We start from the raw sequence: 17,125 nt of genomic DNA on the forward strand, positions 1-17,125 counted from the left end.
CATTCATTGATTTATGGTGAATCATCAATTACTTCTCATATGTATTGCATATAGTGTCTTATTTTTATAAAAATAAAATAATAATTTTTTTATTTTTAATACTATATTTATTTTTTGCATTAAAGTTGGCAACTCGGTATCTACAATGCATGTGTGAGGAAAGGACTTGAATTATGAATGTTAATATTATTCATATAATATATATAAACTATAAAATTAATATGATTTTAGTAAAAAAATTATATAACTGAATATCAACGTTCTAATAATCAAAAATTCAAAAATTAAATATTTCTCTGATATTAAATGGCCTAATTATTTTGTGATTGAAGAGAGATGACTGAATCAAGTGTCAAGAAAAGAAAGGTAGAGAAAATATAGTGAATATGCTATTTTATTTATTCCTTTGAAAATATTGTTAGGTTGCATTTCTATCTTAGCCAACTCTTGAATAACTAGAGACCGAAAATCTTGAAAAAAATCTGAAAAAAATAAATTGAAAAACAAGATTTATAAAGTAATATATAAAATTTAGAATTACTATTTTTTAGTGTAACCTAAATAAAGAAATAAACAAAATGAATCAGATAAGAATAAAAAACTCCTAATGTTATTTTTTTCGTGCTACTATAATAAAAAATTATAAAAGTTGTAGTTTGTGATCTAGGTATATTCTTAAACATGCTTGTAGGGGTGTGTACCAATTAGATCGGATTAGTTTGGAGCTATACTCAAAATTAAATTGGTCCTCTAAAATTGAAACTGAAATGAGATAAATAAACTATAAAATTTGCTCGAAACCAATCCAAAAATTTGGATTTGGTTTGGTTCATTGACTTGATGTTTAGTAGGCTAGGCTAAATACACTGTATTAAGTGTAAACATAAAAAAATTTATTTTATATAGAGTTGGTATTTAGTGGGTTGGACTAAATTTAAATATAAAATTTTATTATATATATAAAATTACTGTACTGGTATCTTAGTCGCCATTACTGTACTGCGGGTGCAGCGAATCTTTCTCACCTGCGGTGACCATAACCCAAAATCGTCGGTCCTATCCACTACATATACGGTTTGGTGGGCTGGTCAACATACCTTCCCTCCGCCCGAACCGGAGAAGAAAAGGAGTCCTCAGTCCTCTCTGTCGTCCCTCTCCCATTCTTGTTCTCTTCTCCTCAGAGGGGTCGCCTGAGGTAAGTTCATCGTTTTAGGGTAAAGTACATCCATATTAGTGTTTTAATCCCGCGATCGATTGCTCGGGAACAGTGACTTGGATGCTCTGTTTCTCGTTCGGCTGGATATTGATTTTATGGTGTCTAATTCTTTGATCTGATCTGATGCTTCTTTTATCTTATGATTTTGGCTCTAGCTTGAGTTGGGATGCTTCATGACGATTTGATGGCCACAGATTTGATTTCATCGGATTATAGCCGCCCAAACCAATATGGATCGGGTTCAAAGCTGCTATCTTTTTATTTGATGCACATGGATCTCGGATCTTTTTGTTTTTGTTTTTGTTTTTTTTTTCTGTTAAATTTATTTTTTGTTATTTTTTTGTTCTAATCTGTAGATATTTAACTATTCAAATCCTATGCGATGTTTGTATAAAGGATTATGCGATTTTTGGTATTACGTGAATGAATCTCCCACTTTCAACTACATATAATCTTGATTCTTGGCTGCTTCACAGCGTATTTAGTCTAGACTTCTTGAGCGCCACTTTGTACTGTGTATGGCATAGAGTTTAGACTTAGTGTGTGCCACTTGCGCTGTATTTATTCTAGACTTCTCGCATGCCCCTTCGGACTGCATTTAGGCCAGACATCTTGCGTGCTACTTCATGTGACTATGTGAGGATGTTGATGTGAAAATGGTGTACCTTGCGTCTCCATCTGGAGTGTAAAGCATGGTTGTGTCCTCCATCTTGAGTGTAAATTTTGTGCTGAACAGAGAATCACACTAATGTTAGGGCTAACTTCACTGTTCACTCTGCTGTTAAAGTTGCATGTTCAACACTGTGGTCAATTTTGTGGACATTGAATTAGCTTTCAACATTGTCTTGCTGCAAGGTCAATTCTGTTTCTTAGGAGATTGCATCATCTTATATGTTCAGATTTTGTCAAAATTTTATGCGTTTCATCTTATGCTTGTAGATTTGTTTCCCAGACATAGGAAGCATATTTATCTTTGTTTATGCTTTGCTCATTTGGTTCGTCAGAGTTTCTCCCTTATGCTCATCATTTTCATAATCTTGTCTTAAATGAAGATATCGTTTCATTTTTGGGCGTTTTATCCATAGATCACATAAAAAATGGTGAAGGCCGTAGCCGTACTTGGTGGCAGTGAGGGTGTCAAGGGCACTGTTTACTTCACCCAAGAAGGAGATGGTACATTTAACAATAAGCTAGTATATGCTGGTGTTTTCTCATATTATGTGTAAAAATTGAGACAAAATTGTAAGTTATCCCAGTTGTCATACATGCTGATATGATTTTGTTCATGTTCCAGGTCCAACCACAGTGACTGGAAGCCTCTCTGGCCTCCAACCTGGGCTTCATGGCTTTCATGTTCATGCCCTTGGCGACACTACAAATGGCTGCATGTCCACTGGTATCTATCTTTGTTCAGGGACAGCTTCTCATGAAATTTAATTAAGGACATTTGTAGAAATATTCATTTTGTTGGTCATTGTATTAATTTATTTTTTGAATTTTACTTAATTCAGGACCACATTTCAATCCTGCTGGAAAAGAACATGGGGCACCTGAAGATGAGATCCGCCATGCTGGTGATCTGGGAAATGTGATTGCTGGCGATGATGGTACCAATTTTTTTTTTTTATGTTTTTGGCTAACTTTTTGCTTAGTTCAAGCAACATGGGGCACCTGAAGGTTATCATTCTTCATAACATTCCGAGTTGACAGGCAACAATCATGGCAGTACATGAACACGTTTTTTATCCTTTGGCTCATTTATTGGTCTTGCTAGCCTATCTGCTGTCTATTGAATAATTTTATCCTTAACCTCTTTATGATGGTTTCTTTTTATTGTTTCAGGTACTGTTAGTTTTACCATTACTGACAGCCAGGTGAGTTAATTATACAACTCTCTTTTTTGTTTATCAAATGCTTTTGGAGGTTCTTAACTGTTTTTCTCATTGCAGATTCCGCTCTCCGGGCCAAATTCAATTATTGGAAGGGCTGTAGTGGTCCATGGTGATCCTGATGATCTTGGAAAGGGTAATTAGTATTATTTTTTTGAAACTTTTTTTACTTATAATAGTCTTGCATTTCTCACATTTGTTCTATTACCTGACTAAAGTTTTAAGTACAACTGTATTTTTTCTGCTAATCATCCATAACTATAGTAGCATGGATGGGCTCAAAAATAGTGAAAATCTGCCTTGCTTTTGGCTCATCATTAAGTGTTGGTTTTTCTAGCTTCTTGTAACATCATGAACATGGAGCAACACTTTTTTTTTTTTTTTTTGATAGATGGTTTTAGTCTGTGCTGTCTTAAATCCCGCATTATACATACATATTGCACATACTCTTCATTGCTTGAGAATGTTTGCAATCATTGGCTCTGGGGATATTTGGAAATGGCTGGAGGGAGATAGCTTCACAATTTGACTTACAATTTCATGATTACACCAGGAGAGGTGCTATGATGCCAAGCCAAATGTGAAATTGGAATGCAATGGATGCTTGGTCATGGCACAGAATCAGCAGAAATATTAAGCATAAAATGTCATGACAGATTTTGGCACTCCTTCTGTTATGTCAGGATGATACCACTAGAAATGACATGGCATGTGGCATTGCTCATCCGAGTGACTTAAACTTTGCTCCAGAGAGTAGCAAGTCTGAGAAGTGCCGAAGAAGGGATGTTTTTTGAGTATTTCTGCAATTAAGCGTACATAGATGGTAGAAATATGCCTTTTCATATTGCTTTCTGTTATAAGAGTAGTTCAACGAAATAATGGGTTCATGATTGTAGTGATTCATTCCAAATTCATTTACACATGCCTTTTCCCAAAGACCACTTAACTCATGTATTTGTAAGACAACCATCATAATACATGTTTAGTGTGATATCTTTGAGAAGCCACAATTTTTCCCCATTGACACCCACACTTCTTTGGATTCCAAGCTTATAAAATCTCCAAAATTTTCAAATCAAAAGTGGTTAGATATGTTTTCTGTCCATCATCACTTCAAAGAGTTCATTCATTCTCTGGAGTTGGCACCCAATGACATAGCCTTTCACGCCACAGTCACTATCTTTCATATCCAAAGTTGAGAAATGTTAAGTGCAGCTTGATCACAGTGTCTAGTGCTTATCTGAAGTTATTACCCTTTCAAAATTTATATTTATACCCATGAAAAGTAAAGAAAAGAGGAATAAATTATCTTAACCTTTGTAATGTATGTCTGAGTGGTGGATAACCTGCAATCCACAAACACAGTTCCAATTATTACCACATTTTGCCCTGCAACCTTATATCCGATTCCATCTCCATATTCATTTTCATCACAGTTTTTTTTCTCATGAGGCTCACAACTGTGGTCCTGTTTTATTTGGCATGGTGTCTGACATTGGTATTCCTACTTTTGCTCTTTCACATGTTAAGAAAACTTGAAGTCCATGTATGTATTAAGAGTGCTTTGTCATACTTTTGAGATATAGGTATATCTGACAGTCTTTGTTAGGCACATGAGGTGCTAGTTCTCATCACATGCCAGGTGCGTGAATTCAAGAGGTGAGAGTATATGATTGGAGATTGTAATTCCATCAGGATTTTTGACTGTGAGACTTTTCATCTAAAATTGATACCACTCAAGTCAAGGGTAATACATCTGCTTTTTTTCCCCTCGTTTTCCTTTTTTTTTGCGGGCCTCAAGAGGGGTATCTAAAGAAGAGTGTATTTAAAGAGTTGTGGCTCACATGCCTTACAGATTTTTAGCCACACATGGGTTGCATTATATATAGTGAACTCTAACGCATATATCCCGATGCTTCTGAGAAGCTTCTAGGACTAAGAGATTCATGATGAGGGTATTTGTGATTTATGATTAATGTAGACAACTTGCTCCATCGTATTTTGAATATATTATGGATTTATGCAAATTGACACATGAAAGAACCTTTATTTCATGAACTTTTTTGCTTAGGCACATCAAGTGCTCCAGGACTATTCTGTTTCCATCCTTATGCTCTGCTTTCTTTTGCTGTGACTTACTTGTAAGACCACATATTGCAGTTACATTTTTATCTTTATGGAACAAAATTCTTACATTGGCTCTTTTATTATGGAACAAAATGTTCCTCTACTATTAATGCCTCTGAAACATATCTTAAGCTCAATGGATTGTTCATGACCCAAGAATTCATACTTCTGTTCTTCCTCTTTAGAGCTATTTGCCTTGCGATTGAATTATCGATGAGTTAACACCTAGCCTTAAGAGTAACCCAACTAGGATGATAAATTCAAAATCAAACTATTAGAACTTATTATAATTGATCTGAACTCCACTAATTTGATAATCAGACTTTGATTCTTGATTCAAAAAACCATCACAGCAAAAATAGCAAAAACTATAAAATCGAATCTGCAGGGGCTGGAGTTAGCTCTAAAATGAGGTTATGCAACTTAAGAGAGTATTTTTGTTGGATTTGACCGAAAAATTGAATTATAAAGACATGATACAAAGCAAACACAATGAGATTACTTGCTAATGCTAAAAGTCAAGCAATTAAACATATTCCACTATTCTTTACAGTTCTTTGATGTGTGCTTTGGACTCTATTCACATTCAAAAGCAAAATTTTCTGCTCGAGTGTCTTCTTCTTTAGAGTGGATACATCTTGAGTGTTGCATGTAAATTTGCAAGGGTCATCCACGTCATACTGCCATCTGAGAATGTAGCCTTCTTCAATCATTGTTATGAAGATTTTCTTAGCCTTCTTCAATCATTGTTATGAAGATTTTCTTTCTTCTCAACTGGTTTCTATTGACCAATGGAACCTCATATTATTCTGTGTGAATGTTAAAATACTGGCTAGTCTTGAGTTTATACAATGATCAGAGTTTTGTAGTTTTTTTTTTGTCTTTTTTTTGTCCACACTATAGGAAGAAATATCTTAAACAAACTCTTGATGCTGTTTTAGGTGGACACGAGCTTAGCAAGAGTACTGGAAATGCTGGTGGAAGAGTTGCTTGTGGTGGGTCTCTTGGTTACTTGCACATTTGTGGCATTTACTTCTATCGTGCTTCATTTCTCCATTTTTTAAGATTCTTTTATGCGTTTTCCTAAATATTTTCTTTTCTTCTGATTGATTGAAAGGGCCTGTCATCTGGATGGTGCCTAATGGTGTTCCTAAATCCTCTTAAAACTTTTTTTACAGGCATTATTGGACTGCAGGCGTAAATGTCTGGTTCTGGATTTCCATAGTCGGTTTGAGTTGGAACAGTCTTACCATGTACTTGAAGCACTAGCTGAGTCTTTCTCACATGCTGAGAACATATACTTATGTTGAATAAGAAACCTTATCTGAGTGTTTTAGTATCTTTAAGCAGTTGCTACCATGGACCTTTTTCAAGTATTTTATTCTTGATTGTTCCTCTCTTACCCTTTTCCTCCTGCTGATGGTATAAAATTCTGCTTAATGTTTCAAAAATGAGCATGGAATTTTTGCTTTGGTATTTGAATAGAGCTCTACATGCTTATCTCAAAAGAGATGAAAAAACAGTGGCTACCTACCTATAGGGCTCATGGGAAGGCCTCTAATTTGTCGCTCTTCGTATGGATTTGCTGAAGGATTGAGGTTCCTTCTGTAATTCCGCGGTACAAGGAGATTACAGCCTCCCCAGCTGCTGTCTTGTATTGGATGAACACTGCGATGCATGAAGAAGAGCATATTGATAGAGGACCACTGCAGGAAGAAGAAGAGGAAGAAGAAGAGACAAGGAGGAAGAAGAAGAAGAAAGGGAGGCTAAATTTTATTCAGTTCTTCAATGTCCTAATTCATAAAAGGGATGACCTTTATATAGGTCTTACATCAGGTCAATCAATTAATGATATACCAAACTTGGATCCTTACATCAACTCAATCAATTGATTAAGTCAATTGATTGATTACATACCAAAATCGATCCAATTACTCGATTCAATTACATGACTTAATAGCTAACCCAACTGACATGTTTAATAATAAACAACTGACCAAATTGCCTTGACTAAAAGTAAATGACTAAATTGACTCGATCAAACAAAAGCAAATTGCAGAAAATAAAAATGATGCAGACTATATTGGATCCAATTTGGAGCCCGGCTCAATTTGGTGGCTCAAGATCATCTTCCAGCCACAATGAAGTCAATTCATGGTGCGAACGTGAGCAAGTGGCTCTAATGGTGCGATCGTCTGAACGAATGTCTGATGTTCCCATCACATATTGTTTGAAAAGGTGACATCTTTCATAGCTTTGATCTACTAGATCTCACACTTTCTATATTTCTAATCATTTTTCATTTGGGCATCTATTTTTATGCGGATTGCATTGCTATGTTATATTTGATATGGTTAATAAATTCTATCTTCCTATTTGTTCGATCAGTGGCCCAAATGAAACATTTCTGTTGATTCAATTCATTGGCCTCTTTACTTTGCACTGATAGAAATGAGGGCTTGTGTGCGTGACTAAGTGACAAAGCTGTCAAATAGTTCTTGGTATATCTTGCTCTTATTTCGAGTCATAGATGCGGTAAGCTTTCAAATCAGATGTAATCAAGGCTCAAAATGACTAATTTTTGCTGCGCACGAACCGATCCGCGGGCTGAAGGCAGGGGGCTTCCCTTTTCATCTACTTTTTGCCAATTTATCCTTTCAAGACGGTATAAAGTTCTTTTGAAATCTTTTAATTTTATGTCTTATTTTATTTTTGACTTTAGCTCCAGCTTGATAAGGGTTTAAATAATTGTTTTATGATCAAGGTTTTAAATTCCAACCAGCTGAGCTATCAACAACTCATAGTCATGGATCTATTGCATACTTGATCCAGATCCATTGGCTTACAAGCTAGGATGGTTTCACAAAGATAGATCACTGACTTTTTTTTTTTTCATGCAAAGTATGGGCTTATTTAAAATTTAGGCAATCTAAATTTATAGTACTCCTAAAAATAAATAGTTTCAATTTTGGTTGTACCTAGAGAAATATCTAAGCTAACCCTCCGGTGAATTATATTTCTTTGATTATATCTTTTATTGGATAATGAAATTTTCTTATTAACTCATTTGCTTTATATTGATAAGTATGAATAATCCGTTATTTATATCATTATTTTTTGTTTATATTGCAACTGATCATCATAATTTTCGTTAACTCCTATTCATCAAGTTAGTTGCATATTCCTTTAACGCCTTCTCATAACCTAAATATTTCATTTCATTATTGCATATTAATTTTATTTAAATATATTTATAAATATAAAGTTACTTCATTAATTTTTGATTATGTTCATTTATTTAAAGCAGCCATCCATTTAAATAAAAAAAGTTTTTTTTCTTAATTTAAATTAGCACATTCCTCTTTCTACCATTTGTTCTACCAAAGTGATAATAAGAGATGATTTCATTAATTAGTTAGGTTTAATGGATCAGGTAAAAGAAATGTGGAGGAAGAGAGAAGATAAAGGATCACATATTTGCGATCATTTATTTTGCATTAATTAATATAAAAATAGTGAAATGTGAATTTTTACATGATCTTCATATGTAATAATATGGGTGACGTGAAATTCTAGTACATTCGAAACCAACCAAATAATATGATAGAATAGGTTTGCCATCCATGAAGCCGACGACCCCTGCCCTACTCTGAGCTCGATAATTTACCTAATATATAATCTATAAAATAATCTTAATAACCCTCACACTTGGTATAATGCTAATCAGATCTTGACATTAAATCACAAATGGAAGGTTTCAAGAATATGAAATAAACTAAATATTTCAAATAATATTATCTGTCTAAGATCCAGGCCCAATTCCAATCCAACCCAAAGTTGAACCCAAACCACCTATTCCCTATCTGACCCGTTCTCTATCTGATTTTATTCGACTTGGACTCGATCCAATTTTTGGATGAAACAGGGTTGTTATAACTGCAATAGGTATAAAAGTTTGTTCCAAAATTATCCAGAAGCTTCTACTTACTTCCAAAGGAATGGCTCTCCAACTGAAATCTTCCAACGGGTATAATGCTAATCATATCTTGACATTAAGTCACAAATGGAAGGTGTTGATGGAAACTGGACCCGGGGGTGACTGCGGACCAAGAAGGAGGAGCTCCGGCAGGGGATGCGGTGGTGGACAGCTTTCTCCGGAGGATCTGTAAGAAGCCGGTGGTCGGAATTTCCGGTGCCGGCCCTCCGATGCTTGTCAGAGGGTTTTTTTGGTAGAACAAGCAGAGAGGTTATGTAAAAGAAAAATCTCTCTTCAGAAGGAAGAAGTCCTCGTTTTTATGAGAGGAGTGTATGGATTATCTGTGACGTGACTGTGCGAATTAATGAGTTATCGTAGTGATTGGACGTGATCGTGTGAATTAAGGAGTTACCGTAGACGATCCAAAATTTTGGATTTTGGACTGGCTGGTGGTTCGTTGAGATCGTGCGTATTTAATCGTTGGCAGTCGTTGAGGCGGAGATCGCAGGATTGGACTCCAGATGAGAAAGAGAGGGATTTGATTTTCGGTGGAGCGGAGGGGTCTGCTTCTTCCTTTGACTGGATCTTCTTTGGGCTTGAGGTTGATCGGGCTCAACTTAATCGAGACCAAAGCTGCAAGCTTTGAGGCCGGGCGTCTTGGGGTCGGACACCTTGGGGTCGGATGCCTTGAGGGTTACCGCCGTCGTGCTCGCCATCAAGTGCCGACGATATATCCACGTGTTTTGAACAATCAATTTTTTCCCCAAAAGAAGGTTTCAAGAAGATGAAATAAACTAAATATTTTAAATAATAGTATTTGTCTAAGATCCAGACCCAATTTCAATCCAACCCAAAATCGAACCTAACCACCTATTCCCTATCTGATTCTCTATCTGATTTTATTCAACTTGGACTCGATCCAATTATTGGATGAAACAGGGTTGTTATAACTGCAAATCTGCAATAGGTATGAAAGCCTGTTCCAAAATGATCCAGAAGCGTCTACTTACCTCCAAAAGAGTCGCTCTCCAACTAGAATCTTCCAACAAAAAAGTCTCCGAGTCCAACCGTCCAGGGGAAGGAAAAGGTTGCAAATACACGTGTCAGAAGATCATCGCTCCGATCCGACGGTCAGCCGTTGTCGGTGGCTCCAGGGAGCGCCGATAAATTGCGAGGTCTCTGGTTTCCTTTTACGCCATCGATCAAAAATCTTTTCGAATTGAAGCGATCTAAGCACGAGAGACCAAGGTAAGCCTCCTCTTCTCCTGATCTCTCCTTTGTGAGTTGAGATGTGTAATGATCTTGGGATTTGATTGGATTGGTTAGGTCTTTTAGTGTCTCGATGATTCGTTGTGGTCGTTTCTTTCTGCTAAAATAAACAAAGATAATCTGATAATTGGTTTTTCTTGTAGAACATGATGTTTTATTGGATTGCTGGTGTTCTCATGGATTTTTAAGGTTTTGGTTGTTTTCTTCTAGTCGTTGTTATCTTCCGGGAGAAACCAAAAGTAATCAAGATTCCGTTTTGATTTGATAACGTTTTAGGAGAACATGAATCTAGATTAATTTTTGTATCTTGGTCTCGCCTTATTGATTTTTTTTTTTTTTGTAAAGCACGGGGTTTTGATTGGATTGTTGTTGTTCTTAGGGTTTTGATCGATCTTTTCTGTTGTTTACTCTTTCTGTGAATTGTTTTGATAATTTATTTTTTAAGAACGTTTGATTAGATGAGATCGTGGTAATTAGATATTGGACAGTCTTTGTTAAGGAATTAGATCGTGGTTTCGTGGTGTCATCTGGGTAATTTTTGCACTTGCGTAGTTCAGATAAGTTTCACTTATTTTTCTAGAGTATAGGATTTTCTGATGCCTATGAATTGGATATGTATGTTTCTTTTTATTAGCAATAAAAATTTTGGATGATAGATGGGAATCTGTTTTATGTTCAAAAAATTGTCTTTTTAATATTTCACAAAGGTTATGCATCTGACTTTTGCTTTCACTTTGTCCATCTATAACTTGCCGCCTTTCTAACTTGAGGTTTGATTTCTCTTTCGCTTTATAAATAATATGATATTGTCATTAAGCCATCTTGATCTGATATTATCTGTCAAATTTTTGTACCCAAAGATGAACTAATTGGGTTTTGGGCTGGTCTTCTTGTTAGTTTTCATTGAAATTTCTAAGTTGTTCATGTCATACATATATGATTATTGACGCTTCATGCTTGTGATTTCAGATGCAGATCTTTGTGAAGACCCTCACCGGCAAGACAATCACCCTTGAGGTTGAGAGCTCAGACACCATTGATAACGTGAAAGCTAAGATTCAGGATAAAGAGGGGATCCCACCTGATCAGCAGCGCCTGATCTTTGCTGGGAAGCAGCTGGACGATGGCCGCACCCTGGCAGACTACAACATCCAAAAGGAGTCCACGCTGCACCTGGTTCTCCGCCTCAGGGGCGGCATGCAGATCTTCGTCAAGACCCTTACAGGGAAGACCATCACTCTTGAGGTTGAGAGCTCAGACACCATTGAGAATGTGAAAGCCAAGATCCAGGACAAGGAGGGCATCGCACCTGACCAGCAGCGCCTGATTTTTGCTGGAAAGCAGCTCGAGGATGGCCGCACATTAGCAGATTACAACATACAGAAGGAGTCCACTCTCCACCTGGTCCTCCGATTAAGAGGCGGCATGCAGATCTTTGTAAAGACTTTGACGGGGAAGACGATCACTTTGGAGGTGGAGAGCTCCGACACCATCGATAATGTCAAGGCAAAGATTCAGGATAAGGAAGGAATCTCTGTGGATCAGCAGCGTCTTATCTTTGCTGGAAAGCAGCTCGAAGATGCACGCACGCTGGCAGATTACAACATTCAGAAGGAATCCACCCTTCACCTGGTGCTGCGGCTGAGGGGTGGCATGCAGATCTTTGTGAAGACTCTTACAGGGAAGACCATTACTTTGGAGGTGGAGAGTTCTGACACTATCGATAATGTGAAGGCAAAGATTCAGGACAAGGAGGGCATATCCCCGGATCAGCAGCGCCTCATTTTTTGCTGGGAAGCAGCTGGAGGATGGTTGCACTCTTGCAGATTACAACATTCAGAAAGAATCCACCCTTCACCTTGTCCTTCGTCTCCGTGGTGGTGGTGATCTCTGCTGGAAATGAATATGTGTTGGGTTCTTTGGCTGCAGTTTACTTGTAAACATGTAGTTGTTTTGTAATTGCTGCTCTGGATGTAGTTTCTTAGAATGTGCCTATCTAGTTTGGTGTGGAAATTTGAACATGAATGGTGGCTCTCTATGAACTGTTCTATCAGATATTGTTAGCTTTGTCTAATGAACTCCTTCTATTAGGTCCCTTTTAAATTTTTCCTGCTAACTGGAATGCTTTTTGTTTCTTAGTATGTGCCTATCTAGTTTGGTGTGGAAATTTGAACATGAAAGGTGGCTCTCTATGAACTGTTCTATCAGATATTGTTAGCTTTGTCTAATGAAATCCTTCCATTAGGTCCCTTTTAAATTTTTCCTGCTAACTGGAATGCTTTTTGTGTTCAAGTAATTTTATTACTCGACCGAAGGTGCTTTTAACTGAAGTGATATATAAAGCTAGGTGATATTTAGTTGGGTTGTTTTCCATCTCTATGCTTCTGCTCGCTTCTCTTTGAATGGCCTAGTGTTCTGTGCGCTTTCAACAGATAGCAGGAATGATTCCTGTTATTCTTGTAAAGGACGTGAATATATGTCGAAAACCACCTTCAGAAGACCGACTGTTGAATGAGCAGGCTGTGACTTCTGGAGCCAGAATAGCCACGCTTTGGAGCAGCTGCTTCTTCTGGGATGGGGTTTCAGCATGTCAGGGAATGTGGGTGGAGGAAGTGCAGCATTAGAACCTCGGTCAGGGTCTGGATTCAGCACTGGGTTTCGCGGTGAGTCTAAGAACAATGCATACGACGTATGTAATGACTATGGTGGATGCAAGAGTTTTGGATAGACACTGAAATAAAGTTTGAAAAGGTGAAAATTCAGGAAGTTAATATGGGAGAGCAGGTTTTGCAACCTTGAGCTGGAAATTCGAGTCGGAATAGGGACAGGGATACAGCAGTAGAATCTAGTGATGGAAAGAGCAGCGATAGCAATGATGTAGTAATTGTAGGAGATTGTCATTCTGGGAAGCTGAAGGCTGAATATTAGGACAACTGGTAGTTTTTATCCAGTAAGACCGACAATGAAGAATCAGAAGGATCCATGCACTGAAGATAAGTATTATGGATGACATTGTGATTCCAAGATTCAAAAGGTTAAAGAAGGGTGGAACATTCTATGATGCGCATCAGAAGAATAATGCAGTTTCTGGAGGGAATGCAAATAAAGTTGGAGCGCAACCAAATGAGAATGCTGTCTCCAGATGCAAGAAAGATGAGAATGTAGAAGGTGATATATACTTCCTGAAAAAAAACCAAATGGAATGTATTCAAGCATGTCGCCATGCGAGCTTTAAAAGAGAATCGGGTTAAAATTTTCGAGCTGGGACGCGGCGGCTAACAGCAATGTTGGGGAGTCCAGAGACACCGGTGGGGCCCCGGAAAGAGAACAAAGGGTAGGTGAGATAGAAGAAGGCTTGAATCCTGGCGTGCAAGTTCAAAGGCTAATCTTTTGTGTTGATTCAAAACCATTGACGATGAAGGCACTCCGATTGCAGAAATTATTACTTTCTATGAAATTGATTCCAGAAATTATGTTGCCTTCAAGCATAGTTGGTGACTCATTCTTATATATTGTTTCTTGTTTTAGACCTAACTTAAACAAAAAAATATTGGCAAATTTATTATGGTTTTAGTTTCTCCTGGGAAGGACGTTAAATAAAATGACCAGGAGAGCTTTAAATTTATTGAGATGTTTAAAGAATCAGGCGATTCCAATAATCACGTTTTATTTGAATAATGTGAATTTACACCTCAAGCTAATACCAGTCAGTTTCAATTTACAAACAAAGTAAATTTAAATTACAAAAAAAAAAAGATTCGAGAACTTACTTGATTTGCATCGACTTGGCTAAGATTAGTATATTAAATTGGATATAACTGATAACATTCAGACCTATTGTATGTTTCTCATCAGTTATCTTGTCAGATGGAAATGTTCAGATGTCCAGCAGCTGCGCTTCTTTTCTTTTCTTTTTTTTTTTAAAATTTTTTTTTTTTCATCATAAGAACCACAGAGAATTACATTCACATTCATGAGTCCCGACAGAGAACGGTTGAGTCAATAGCAGTTTATATGACACCCTTGGACCTCAAATTGCCATATCTTTGGATGAGACCAACCTTGGATTTGGATCAAATATCAGCTTGGTGGCAAGTGTTTCTGTAATAAGGAACACTGTAATACAAACTTCTTTGAACCCTCTGTCCACAAGACCAGTCACTTGAGTCAACTATGATAACATTATAGAAACACCTTCTTCTAACAAAATGAAATACATATTTGCTTTCTAGATATTAAATTTACTTGATTGTATGATCCTCATACATCAATTGCTGGAGCAGTCGGAAATAGGTTCTATTAAGTTTAGTTCAATTGAAAGTTCTTGATTCATCAGCTGTGACATCGATCGGGCCTGTGATTCCGAATCGACAGATTCATTGTGCAATTCGTGAGTTGAGTAAAGTAATAGTAATAAGAACTGTGTCGTGTAACTTCATTCAAAAATTAAATTATATTTAAGTAATTTTGGAATAAAATAAAAAAATTGGATTTGAAAAGAATTTCAAGTGTATTACTATGAACTTTTTTTAACCTCAAATCCGGGCATTTGGTCTAGTGGTATGATTCTCGCTTAGGGTGCGAGAGGTCCCGAGTTCAATTCTCGGAATGCCCCATTATTGTTTTATTTTTTTTTTAAAATTTTTATATCCATTCCTATCCGTTTATTTTTCAGACTGTTAATTGGTTCGATGCAGTTTCTGCTCAGACCTTCAGGTGCTTAGATATAGCTTTAGGTAAACTGTTTTATTTTATTAAGGTTGCTACAGAGCTATGTATTGACGGGTCATAACTCATCCATCAATAATGCAAAAACTACTAAGTTTAACCACTCAGAAGAGTTTCTTTGGAAGAGTTTTGAGTCCACCTCTTTTCCCTTTCGCCTTCTTCTTTTTCATGACCTTTATGGGTGCATCCATGCGCATATAGCATGAGGCACTGTTGTATCAAAAAAAAAAAAAAATATTATGCTTGGGACATTGTACCTATAATTTTTTTTGATCCCTCATACTTCATTCTCTCCTCTAGCTTCTCTCTTTTTTTTTTCTTCTTATTAGCTACCAAATGCCACCTGCACTGCTGTTGGGGATTATCCCAGTGGCCATGGCCCCTTTCTCTTTTTTTTTTTTTTTTTTTTTTTTTTTTTTTTTTGGTAAAAGCGGCTACTCATATCATATAGTACGAACGTGAGTACAGCCCTCCAAATCACGGAAGAGTAAAAAGTACAACTGTGAAGGGACGTCTACATCAGACGTCCACAAAAAATCACCTGAGTGCCGAGCGACAAAGGAGGCGACCCAGTCTGCTGCCCGGTTCGCCTCCCTAAACACGTGTGCTGCCTGAAAGTCAGCCATCATCTGAGCCATCCTACGGGACTCTCGAATGAGGGGATGGCCATCTCCAAACCGATCCACACCCCGAATCAAATCAATCACCACCGATGAGTCACCCTCGAGGTACACCCGCTCGGCCCCGGCTATCGCCTCGCAAAGGATATACCCTCCCAGGCTGCTTGTAGCTCTGCACCAACCACTGTAAAACCAGGCGTACGCCGTCCTCCTGCTGCTATCAACCTACCACAATGGTCCCTGATCACGAATCCGACCCCTCCACACAAACCATCTACCGATCTACTCCCATCAAAGTTCACCTTGAGATAGCCATGGCCCTCTTAAGTAGCAACTAGAGGTTCTGGTTCAATTCATAGGTGGTGTCTCCCCAGAAATCTGAAGCTGGGTGATGAGGTTTGTCCCAAAAGATAGATAGCTGATTGAAGGTCATGGAAGATGTGAAAATTGATTTTAACAACAACAAATAGTGGAGTGAAAAAAATATCCAACTAAACAAACAAAAGATGCTCATTCAGGCAAACTTATGCTTGTGCCACCGAAAATTCTTGATGAGAAAGAACGTCAAATATTATTCAAAAACATAACAAATCCAAAATTTTTCAAAGTAGGACTCTTTTTATTAAAGTAAGATTTTGACCGGAAAATAACACAAAAATTAAGAAGAGAGGCAGGGATGCAAAGGGGGAAAAAGGAAAAATAAAAACAAAAAAAAGAGGAGGGCAAAAGGGGCATTCCGAGACCTCTCGCACCCAAAGCGAGAATCATACCACTAGACCAAATGCCCTTCGCGGTACAAAAAAGGCGAAACACGCCCTTTAAATAGGCAATAATGTGAAGGAAAATAAGAAAAATATACTGCTGAATCGGAAAGAAAACGCTATGGAAGAAACTGAGTTGTAATATTTGATTGAGTTGGTTGACACATTTTAGTTGTCAAATGCATTTTTAGTTTCTAATATCAAATGCATCAATCTCATATTAACCTCTTTAAAATTTGTTAAGCCATTGGAAATAATTGGAAGTCCTAAAACGAAGGAGAACAAAGTACCAGTTCACCTTATTATTATTTCATGCAAACCAGACTGGAACTTGCATCCCTTTTCTTAGAAAAGGTAAAGCTTTTAGTGCTGCAACTAACATTTATATTGCAATGGGAAAATTCAAGCCTCTGAAAGCCAGCAGGTTTATACATTTAGCTACATCAAAGTTGACAAGCAGGGGCAGATGTTTTCAGTTCAGAGCTTTCATTGAATGGTATTGTTGTTCAGAAATTGGAGTTTGAAAGGTATGGTAGTAT

General features: G+C 37.2%; 1 protein-coding gene, 1 non-coding gene and 1 pseudogene across 3 annotated transcripts; all 3 read left to right on the forward strand.

The window, feature by feature from the left end:
• Positions 1–1,075: 1,075 nt before the first annotated feature.
• Positions 1,076–6,636, forward strand: LOC103711716 (superoxide dismutase [Cu-Zn]). Of its 2 annotated transcripts, none has more exons than XM_008797971.4 (8): positions 1,076–1,195; positions 2,302–2,389; positions 2,511–2,612; positions 2,728–2,823; positions 3,059–3,090; positions 3,166–3,241; positions 6,174–6,227; positions 6,411–6,636. In XM_008797971.4, the coding sequence occupies exons 2-8, from the start codon at positions 2,314–2,316 to the stop codon at positions 6,431–6,433; spliced, it is 459 nt and encodes a 152-aa protein (XP_008796193.1). In that variant the 5' UTR covers positions 1,076–1,195; positions 2,302–2,313; the 3' UTR covers positions 6,434–6,636. The 2 variants fall into 2 exon arrangements, with proteins under 2 accessions (XP_008796193.1, XP_008796194.1); XM_008797972.4 differs by having other exon boundaries at positions 1,092–1,195; positions 2,269–2,389.
• Positions 6,637–10,325: 3,689 nt separating this feature from the next.
• LOC103711715 lies at positions 10,326–12,618 on the forward strand (annotated as a pseudogene).
• Positions 12,619–15,020: 2,402 nt separating this feature from the next.
• TRNAP-AGG lies at positions 15,021–15,092 on the forward strand. The gene has a single exon. It is a non-coding gene; the product is annotated as a tRNA-Pro (tRNA).
• Positions 15,093–17,125: the final 2,033 nt, after the last annotated feature.

The sequence above is a fragment of the Phoenix dactylifera genome, chromosome 13 (assembly GCF_009389715.1).
Source record: "Phoenix dactylifera cultivar Barhee BC4 chromosome 13, palm_55x_up_171113_PBpolish2nd_filt_p, whole genome shotgun sequence".
Taxonomy (NCBI): domain Eukaryota; kingdom Viridiplantae; phylum Streptophyta; class Magnoliopsida; order Arecales; family Arecaceae; genus Phoenix; species Phoenix dactylifera.

Excerpts from the sequence above, each read along its gene's own strand:
- LOC103711716 (XM_008797971.4), top strand. The coding sequence starts at position 2,314 with ATGGTGAAGGCCGTAGCCGTACTTGGTGGCAGTGAGGGTGTCAAGGGC. Across the intron at positions 2,613-2,727 it reads AAATGGCTGCATGTCCACTG|GACCACATTTCAATCCTGCT; the intron begins GTATCTATCTTT and ends TACTTAATTCAG. Across the intron at positions 6,228-6,410 it reads TGGTGGAAGAGTTGCTTGTG|GCATTATTGGACTGCAGGCG; the intron begins GTGGGTCTCTTG and ends CTTTTTTTACAG.